General features: G+C 42.1%; 1 protein-coding gene across 1 annotated transcript; it reads left to right on the plus strand.

Annotated features, from left to right (window-relative positions):
* Positions 1-3,372: 3,372 nt before the first annotated feature.
* LOC109171829 (protein FAR1-RELATED SEQUENCE 5-like) lies at positions 3,373-5,706 on the plus strand. Its single transcript, XM_019320911.1, has 2 exons — positions 3,373-4,213; positions 4,349-5,706. Exons 1-2 carry the CDS (start codon positions 3,373-3,375, stop codon positions 5,704-5,706), a joined length of 2,199 nt encoding a protein of 732 aa, XP_019176456.1.
* The last annotated feature ends 4,579 nt before the right edge of the window (positions 5,707-10,285 follow it).

Here is a 10,285-nt window from a genome sequence, read left to right on the forward strand (position 1 = left end):
AGAAGGGATAACACGAAAGAAAGACCTTCAGAAAAGCGAATCTCGGGTCACTCTCATCCACCTAAGTCTCGTGGACAGTCTCATGATCAAAGACGCTATGGTCGCACTCAAGACAGACCTCACAAGGATCGACAATCTTTCGGCTCTGAAGCCAAATATCTCTTCACAGGACTATCAAGAAGAGATCAAGCAAGACTAAGACAAAGGCTCATGAAAAATACCTCAGTTACCATGGATGGCATTGGAAACTTCGTGGACTATGTCCCATACGAAGAAGGAAGCGGTAAGAGGTTTGAAGGTTGCAACAATCCCATCTGGTTGAAGAAGAAAGACAACCACACAAGGCAAAACTACATGAGCACTCAGAATGAAAGGATCAAAAGACAAAACAAGGAATTGTGGGATAAACACAATGAAGAGATCAAGATAAGAAATGATGAAGCAAGAGAAAGAGAAAGGATTAAAAATCTCATCAAAGATCTATCAAATGTAACCAAAGACTCTCCTAACAATGTCACGTACAATGCAGCTTTCAAAGTGCATAAAGAGTCAGGCAAGAGTTATCAAGAAGGAATGAATTCGTTTGAACTGATCTCCTGGTGGAAGTCTGGAGTAGTGGAAGGCAACAACATTCGAGAAGCCTACAACAATTACACGAGTCTAAACATCAAAGGAGGATATGAAGAACTCGTCAGAAACAATCCAATCAGGACTTTCAGAGCAAGAATCAACGAGAAGATAGACTACGAGAGAACACAAAGAAGACAGGAAGAGAAGGACAATCAAGAAAGAAAGAAGGAAGCTCAGCAAAAGTTGAATCTTTTAGAAATGTAAGTTATCCTTTATTTTGATTTATTTTGACAGAGTTTTTGTAATGACTTTATCTGAATATCTATGAAACTCTCATTGTCACACATCTCGTGTCACTTGTCTGAGTTAAAAAGTCCTTGTCTTTATTTCTGCTGCTTCTTTGTAGAAAATACTTGTAAACTCTTGATAATGGCTGTGTTATTAATAGAATTATCCTTAAGGAGCACTTTCTCAGCCTTATAAGAAGAGTATAGGTTTTGGCATCATCAAAAAGGGGGAAATTGTTAGGAACCTTGTATTAGGATTTTGATGATACCAATGTAATGTAGAAAGTAGACCCCTAACTCTTGCGTTTTGTATTGTATCGCTACTTTCGTTCTAGACGAAAGTTGCCATAACTCATATGTAATTCGTCTTAAGCTAGAACAAACACACGAAAAGAGTTATGAATAGAAGATAGGCTGATCAAGGCGAAAGAAGACTCCACAGCAACGAAAGAAGGAGTTGTCATTAAAAAGACAGTTCTTTTCAAGACTATCTCAACAAGTATTCTTCTTCTCATCAACAAGAAGAATGCTCTACCTGTCTGATTTGACAACATCCTAGGACAATAAGGACCTCAACTCATGGGACACGCTATCCAAAGAGCATTTAATGAAGTTGTACTATCTCTGGAGCTAAAAGACAAAAGTCATCAGATCCTCCATACCTTCAACGGCTACATAGTACAAACCCATTAATGGAGCATTAAATGCATGAGGCTCCATGGTCCTTGTCCAACAGATAAAAGGTTTGAAAAATTCATCTCCCTCCAACAGATGAATTTTCATCACCTATATAAACCAACCTTCACCAACTAAGAAGGTGCTGGTTCATTTTATCACTCTACTCACTCTCTTGCAAAAAGCTCTTAAAAAGTGAACAAATCTCAAAGCTCTTTGCGAACCAGCTATTTAAGGTGTTAAGGCATTTGAAGTAGATCAATCATCACTGCCCTACATCTTGTAAGAAGTCTTGCACTCTTGAAGCAATCATCCACACCAACAAGACTTCACAGTTGGAGGAATCAAGAAATACTTTCTCACCAACCTCAACTTAGAAGAAGAAGTTGATAGAGGCGGAGTAAACTCTCGGAGTTGAAAAACCTTCAAAGGCTGTCCGGCTTAGTGATCAAGGAAGTCTTTGTGTAATTGTACTAAAGAGTGATAGTGCAATCCTTCCAGCAGTTGTGGAAGAAGAGTGGAAGTAGGCAAAGTTTGGCCGAACCACTATAAAATCTCGTCTCGCTCTTCTCTTTACTTACTGCTTTATTTTACTGCTTGCATATCATCTCTTTCATCACTCATCTTATCCTTTTATCAAACTCGTGCAACCCTCTCTTAATAACCTTTCCGCTGTTCTTATCTTACTCAAAAGTGTTGTCAGGGTTTTTCTTTTAAAGAATCTAAAGAAAAACGAGAGTCTATTCACCCCCCCCCCTCTAGACTCACCACTCAATCTATCGGGACCAACAATATATATATATATATATATATATATAGATGTGTATTCAAATGAGGACAAGTATATTATAGAGGACTGTGAGGACAGATGTAGTGTGTGCCATTAGCCGGTATGTTGTGTGCATGGCCGAATGAAGTCGTGTGCCACAGTTTGTATGTCGCGTGCTAGTTTTGTTAATTTATAGAGCTTGGGTTCGAAACCTGATGTTTACATTTATTCTTGTGTGCCATTATGTATTAAGTTGTGTGCCTAGTATTAGTTTGTTGTGTGCCCATTATTTGTCCTCACAGTCCTCTATATATTGTTGTCCTCATTTGAACTCAACCCTATATATATATATATATATATATATATAGGGTTGCATTCACATGCAAACCCCCTTAAAATACAAACATAAGGACAAATAAGAGCCATTAGATTAGATTAGTGGATTAGATTTAAATAAGAAAACATTAATACTAATACTAAACTGATAACAAAAGGGCAAATACGAGAATGCATTGAATCCTAATCAGGGAACAAATATGAATCCTAACACGCTTAAATTATAGTGGAGTAACTAGAGTAGGATTCTGTATACTCCAACTGACACGGCACCCACCACCAAATCGGCAGCCCCCCACTGCGACAAGGAAGCACAGCCACGCCGGTATTCAACGGCAACCAACGACAACCACCACCCAAGAATTCCGACAGTCGAGTATGGATTATACAACACCATCAATACCAGGTATATCGATATGTAAATTCATGACGAAGAAACAATAACTGTGCTAATTAGGATCTAATCTATTGGTGGACGCCTGCGTTTCTGGTGTCGCGCACACAACAATGTTCCCGCGCGCACCACGCAGAAACTACCCAATAGCAGTTCAGACAACCCAAGCACACCGCTGGAGTCTACCGTGCACATATTCACCCACCCGCAATAAATCAAACCCCCCCCCCCCCCGCTATATCTAACCAGTTACGCTTGGACCCCACCCCCCCCCCCAATGTGTATATTTGTTGTGTTTAATAGGTGACGGCCAATGCGGACACAGTGCAACAGAATGTGCCATGGGAATACACGAAGATGGTGCAAAATACTGGAAACCGACCACACAAAATGAGAAGACACCGTACGAAGGACAACAATTTGATACAGTAGACACAGGGATTGATTTCTACGTGGACTACGCTAAAGAGGCAGGATTTGATGTTAGGCACGGCACAAAGCGTAGAAATCGGAAGGGGGAAGTGTCAATCAAACACTTGTTGTGCTCACGAGAGGGATACAAAGCCGAACCAAAAGAACCCCAAAATAGCACAAAAGAACGAAAGAGGCGGAGGAGAACGTCCAACAGGATAGGATGTAAGGCGCGTATGGTAATGACAAAGCGTGACAAAGGCGGATACAAAGTCCACGCAATCGAGTTGCGACATACACACTGTCTATGCTCAGACGCAGGCAAACCTTTTTTAAAGATAAATAGGCAACTTGACATCGGCCACAAAATCTTTTTGGCTCACTGTGCAAAGGCAAACATAGGTCCTACAAAAGCGTTCAGACTATTCAAAGAGATGGTGGGAAGCTTTACAGATATAGGAGCAACATGCATTGAGTTCTGCAATTTTAGGCGAGACCTATTGGCCTATATAGCTGAGACAGACGCCCAAATGGTGATAGAAGACATGTTCAAAAGAAAAGAGGACAACCCAGACTTCTATTTCGATTTTGACATAGATGAAGACGCTCAATTAACCAGATTATTCTGGGCAGACGCACAATCCCGAAGGAATTATGCATGCTTCGGCGATGTCGTGTCATTCAACGCTACATACAGCACAAACAGGTACATTTCATTATTTCTTTACATTGAATACAATCGCTACTGTGTGTGCACGCAGTGTAATAAAGGTGTGTGCACGCAGTGTAATAAAGGTGTGCGCACAGAATAATGCAGGGACACGAAGTAAGTAACACGACGAGCACAACACTAACACCACCCATGCTTACACTGCAAGTACAAGTTAGTGTTCGTCCCCTTCACAGGGGTGGATAACCACAAAAGATGCATAACATTTGGGGCAGGCCTGATTGCGAAAGAAGATGTAGAGTCCTACGAGTGGCTACTAACTAAGTTCAACACTGCAATGGAATACGCACCAAGATGTACTACAACTGACCAAGACCCTGCACTAAAGATAGTAGTACCACAAACTATGCCAACAACAAGGCACAGATTCTGTATGTGGCACATTATGACAAAAGTGGGGGAAAAGGTAGGGGTTGCCTTGTGGCACAACCAAGACTTCAAGAAGGCATTGAATAGTACCGTATGGGATGACACACTGACCACAGATGAATTCAAGAGAAAATGGGAAACAATTATGAAGGACTACAACCTTAAAGACCATAGGTGGTTTACACAGCTTTACGAGGCGCGTGCATCATGGATACCAGCATACTTCAACGACATATTAATGGCGGGACTACTCCGGACAACATCAAGATCAGAATCAGAAAACAGCTATTTTGGTAAATTCACAAACCACCACTGCAGCCTAGTAGAATTCATAGCACAATACAACAACGCCATTGGAGAACAAAGACACAAACAGGCAAGACTAATCGCAGAAAACGAAGGTTCGTACCTTGAAACCAAAACACCTTTGAGTATTGAGAAGCACGCTACTACAGTGTACACTATAAACATATTCTACGAATTCCAAGAAGAGGCATGGGAAGCCAGTTTCACATGTGACATCATCGACAAACACAACATAGGGGATATATGGAAGTACACAATTAAGGACACAAATGGAAAAATGTATGAAGTAACTGAAACTCCACAAGAAAGGGAAATAGAGTGTGAGTGCAAAATGTTCAACCGTGTTGGTATACTATGCAGGCATGTGCTGTTGGTGATGAAGACAAAAGGGTATGAGTCAATCCCAGAAAAGTATATTGTTCCACGATGGACACGAAACGCATGTGCACACCCATTATACGATGTCCCATGGGCAAGAAAAACAAATATTACCAAGACGAATGAAACAACAAAAGTTGCAAATCAACTATGGAATGAATTCTACAACTGCATGGGATTAGTGAATGGTTGGCCTGACAAGATGGACCAAATGTTGGCAACATTGCAACAACTGAAAAAAGATCTACAAAAGGAGGCGCAACAAACACAAGAGGGAGCGCACACCGAATCTGTGTTTGAGAAACTAGTAGGATCAAGCAGACCAAGCGACATACAAATAAAACCCCCCCAGGTTGCAAAAAACAAAGGGAGTGGAAAGAGACTCAAAAGCAGCAAAGAAATAGCCACCACGAAGAACCAAAAGAAAAAGGAAAGGACATGCAGACAAACTTGCATAAGCGAAAGTTTGAAAGACTTCTGAATGTTATTATGTTTACAATTACGAACCGTATTTAATTACTTATATGAAGCAAACACTTTATTTATTAGGCAAAAATAAAATACCACCATTTATATTAGGCAAAAATCAAATACCTAGCAGCACACACACTGCACGACCTATATGTGCGCACACAACAACACAAACATGCGCACCCAAACCCATAGCCACCAACCCCCGCGCTCACATGGAAGAATGCCAAGCACACATGCAAATGGGAAGCAGTGAGTAATTCTTGGGAACAGATTTAGTATAGATAAATCTGTTATCTATACAATGTTATTATGTTTAAAACTATGAACCGTAATTAATTACTTATATGAAGCAAACACTTTATTTATTAGGAAAAAATGAAATACCACCACTTATATTAGGCAAAAATCAAATACCTAGCAGCACACACACTGCACGACCTATATGTGCGCACACAGCAACACAAACATGCGCACCCAAACCCATAGCCACCAACCCCCGCGCTCACACGGAAGAATGCCAAGCACACATGCAAATGGGAAGCAGTGAGTAAATCTGTTATCTATACAATGTTATTATGTTTAAAATTATGAACCGTATTTAATTACTTATATGAAGCAAACACTTTATTTATTACCACCACTTATATTAGGCAAAAATGAAATAACCACACACAAAGTACCAACATCGACCAAACTAACATGCCAAAGAGACCGAACACACACTACCGTACGAGGGTGCACACTCGGGAGATATCAATTAGTCGACCAAGACATGCGAACAAAGCAACCATATATTAACCACATCAAAAACCAGATTATCATCCATAGATTAGCATCCATATAATAACCGCATGCAATGGTAGTAACCACAAAAAACAGTGCGAGCACAGTGTGGAATCAAAGTGTGCACATTACATACCCCACCAAAAACACACACCCTAACTAAACAACCGACACAACTGCACACCCCACAAAAAACACGCACCCTAACTAAACAACCGACATAACTAAGTTGAAGGGAGTGGAGCTGATATCGATCGGTTCGCCCGCAACAGGTTGTCTTCCCTCATCACATTATGTTGCGATGTGACCAGCTCATTCATGTACCGCAACCGTAATCTGTGCAACATCGTACTGTCCCCCTTAACCAGGCCACAATCCCAATCGCGAACCCGTTGCCCAACAAACGTCTCCATGTGCCGCATTAAAAAGACACCACAATCAATCTTATTCTTCGAATCACGCCACCCCATCTGCAACCGCTTGGATTCAACACAGGAACAAGCTGAAAACCTCTTAGGGGAAATATCTTTATAAACCTCACACAACATCGCCTTTTACACATGGGAAAACCATAGGAAAAATCAGACAGTATGCACACTACAAAAATGGGTAAAAGACCACAAGGTTACAAAATCTTTAGAAAAATGAATTGGAAGCAACAGTGCCAACACTAACCAACTCCTCAACACAACCGCCATACTTGTCCGCCTTTGCTACGGGATAGGAGTCATTATCAATAATTTCATACCAACACCGAACAAAATCAAAGCACAACAGGAAGTAGTGACCACGTCGTAGAATCGGGAAAAAAATCTGCACACAACAAAAGGGTGAAATATAAATGGGACTGGTTGTGCACCCAACAGAAGGCAAAATAATTTCAGCACCGTGCATCCTGAAATAGGTAAGCATGCACACAAAACTCAAAGTAAAACTGAACACAAAACAACAATCATACCATGTCAACCGTCGTAATATTTTCATACGGAGATGCCCGGAGGTCCATCATTAACCTCTCACGAAACCACACGACCCTTTGATCCCATCCCCGAGAAGTATCAACCACAGTAGTGAGCTAACACAAGCCACCACCAACACACACAATAATCCAAATAAACATTAAACAAAATACCGCAGAAAAACGAAAGGGAAATGAAATTTCTGCTACTAAAACTAACCGTGGTGAACGTCGAAGCAAACAGGCGTGAAGGGGCCGACCGAGACTTAGAATGCTCCAAAAAATTCAGCACAACAGCCCAAGCATCTATAATCGCTATATCAACCTGTGAACCTGGACTTAGTGACAGAAAATTTTCCCACGTCGCAGACCTAACGCCAGCTGAAAATATAGTACGTCCCCTAATACAAACAAAACAACAAACTATCACAAAAAAAAAAAACAAAAATTACCAAGAAAAAAAAAACCCAATGGAAACACCATCAAAGAAACCAAACCACTACACTAACATGTCAGCCGCGGATCCCCCAAGCAACCAATTCACGATTAACGCATCTTCCAGAGCATCAGGAACAGGAAATGTAGTACACTCACTAACACTGAAAGGCTGATACTGAAGGCGAGTGGCAACTACAGGAACATCAGACGCAAGATACTTAGTAGGACGACCAGCTTTAATCGGGGCCGCACACCCAGCACCCCCCCCCCCCGACAATGGAGGGCCACGGGAACCACGAGCACCACCACGCTCCTGCAAAATATAAAAAAAAAAAAAAAAAAAAAAAAAAAAAAAAAAAGGCCATTCAAAACTCAGCAAACTGTGAGCACACACCCAGCACACTACATTGAACACCAGAAATAACAAATACAGACACGCACATGTATCGCAGTTCGCTAGCACACCATCTAAATATGTGAGACAATATTTCTACAAAGATATAAACAAAACAAACCTCCGTCGGTGTAGTAAACTCCGGAACGTCTGGACCCAAAGCATCAACACCAGCCCCATCAATATTATCACCACACCCATCACTAGCACACTGCCAAGCACGAGAGCAAATACATACTTGCACACAATAACGACAACCAATATTAATCACTGACAGAAAAAGAATAGTTAAAGAACTAACCTCATTTACAGTAGTAGTCTCTGGAGTAGTAGGGCAACCACTCACTCCCCCCCCCCCCACCACCACCATCACCTCTAACAGTCCGGGTCAGCCCAGCCTCCTTCGCCGCGGCCCCCAACCCAGCACACAACACCAACAAACTTACCGAATCCATAAGATTACCAGAGTCACGCCGGTTTAGCACATCAGCAGCTCGACCCCCGGCACCCGCCTCCGCAAAATCCTGAGTTAAGCCAAGGCTAAACGAAGGCATATCATTCACACCAAATCCGTCAGAAATTTCCCGGAAAGCAGCATCCAAATCCCGAACCCGACGCTGCATAGGACTATACAAGCAACGACAAACCTCCCCCTCAACACCCCTACCACGTGCCATCTTGAAAAACTGAGCCAAACTATCAACCGAACTTGCAAAACCACCAACAGCCTCACCAACCACACATTCAAACGTCTAGGCAAACAAAAAAAAAAAGATAGCACACACATTAAAATGAAAACAATATTAACACTCTAGTCAAACACTATAAACAAACCACACACAAGTCCAACAGTGCACACGCAAAATACCCCACTGCCAAAAAAAAAAAAAACAAAACCATATGCAACCCTACATACACATCATGCAGTGCTAAACCAATAAAGCACAAATAAGAAGATAAAAAACATATGGTGTGCAAGCAAGACAAAATGGTGTGCACTGCTACCTTAGGCCCATGCTCAAGACCACCAACTTCAGCATTCAAGCCCACGCCAGCGACCTCAATCTCCCCACGACCAAACCCACCACCATCCATCTCCGCAGACTCCCTAGCAAAAAGAAGATCAGATGTCCACCCACGCAACGAAGGCACCACCCGGGGGACAGACCGCTCAAACGCCAACACACGGTCCACATAGAAGAGCTAAAACAAAAAAAAAAAAAACAACACAATAAGGGAATATCGAAATGAACAGTAAAAAACACAAAATAACAAATACTATCATACCGCAACAAACTCCACCGGGCCCACGAAGCATTTATGACGACCAGAAATCCAAGCATCCTGAGTTTCCACCAAAGAATCTAGCAAAAGCTTGCACCAGTTTAACTCATGGATCCGAGAAACATCATCAAAGCAATCAAAATACATCTGATTTGAATAGCCATTGTTCATACAACAAACCAGCGTAGATAGCACCAACATACAAAAGTGCCTCTTAAACCAGTCACCACCATCAACCTCTGCAATAACCTTGTCTGCAACCATGGACAAAGACACCGTATACCGCACCTTCCCAAACAACCCCCTCCAATGTCTCAACAGGTTACTAATCTGCTGCCTCTCACGCTTCACCATCTCGGACTCACCACGTGGAAACCCCAACACCAATTCAATGTCACGCTCGTAAACAGGAAGGACTCTACCACCGCCCAAATCAAACGTCCTCGACTGCCCATCAAATTAGATAGGAGCCAATGCACAAGGCTAGGAGGACACCCTGACACCTTGAAATCCAACAAATGGCCAAATCCTAACCCCCTAATATCATCTTTCTGTCGCACAGACAAATCCTGAAGCGCATCAACAAGCACACCAGACTGCCCCTGAAACTTAACAGTCGGAAATTCAGCATCCTCTTCTACAGACCCCTCACCACCATCGGAAGAATCTCCAAACGCATCCCACAGCGGGTCTTGTTCCAACCTAGCCAAGAAAGCCAAAGGTGGGGAA

This window comes from Ipomoea nil, unplaced genomic scaffold, assembly GCF_001879475.1.
Source record: "Ipomoea nil cultivar Tokyo-kokei standard unplaced genomic scaffold, Asagao_1.1 scaffold0143, whole genome shotgun sequence".
In the NCBI taxonomy this organism is placed as follows: domain Eukaryota; kingdom Viridiplantae; phylum Streptophyta; class Magnoliopsida; order Solanales; family Convolvulaceae; genus Ipomoea; species Ipomoea nil.

Coding starts and splice junctions, on each gene's coding strand:
- LOC109171829 (XM_019320911.1), top strand. CDS start 3,373: ATGGGAATACACGAAGATGGTGCAAAATACTGGAAACCGACCACACAA. Junction 4,214..4,348: donor GTGCACGCAGTGTAATAAAG/GTGTGTGCACGC, acceptor TCCCCTTCACAG/GGGTGGATAACCACAAAAGA.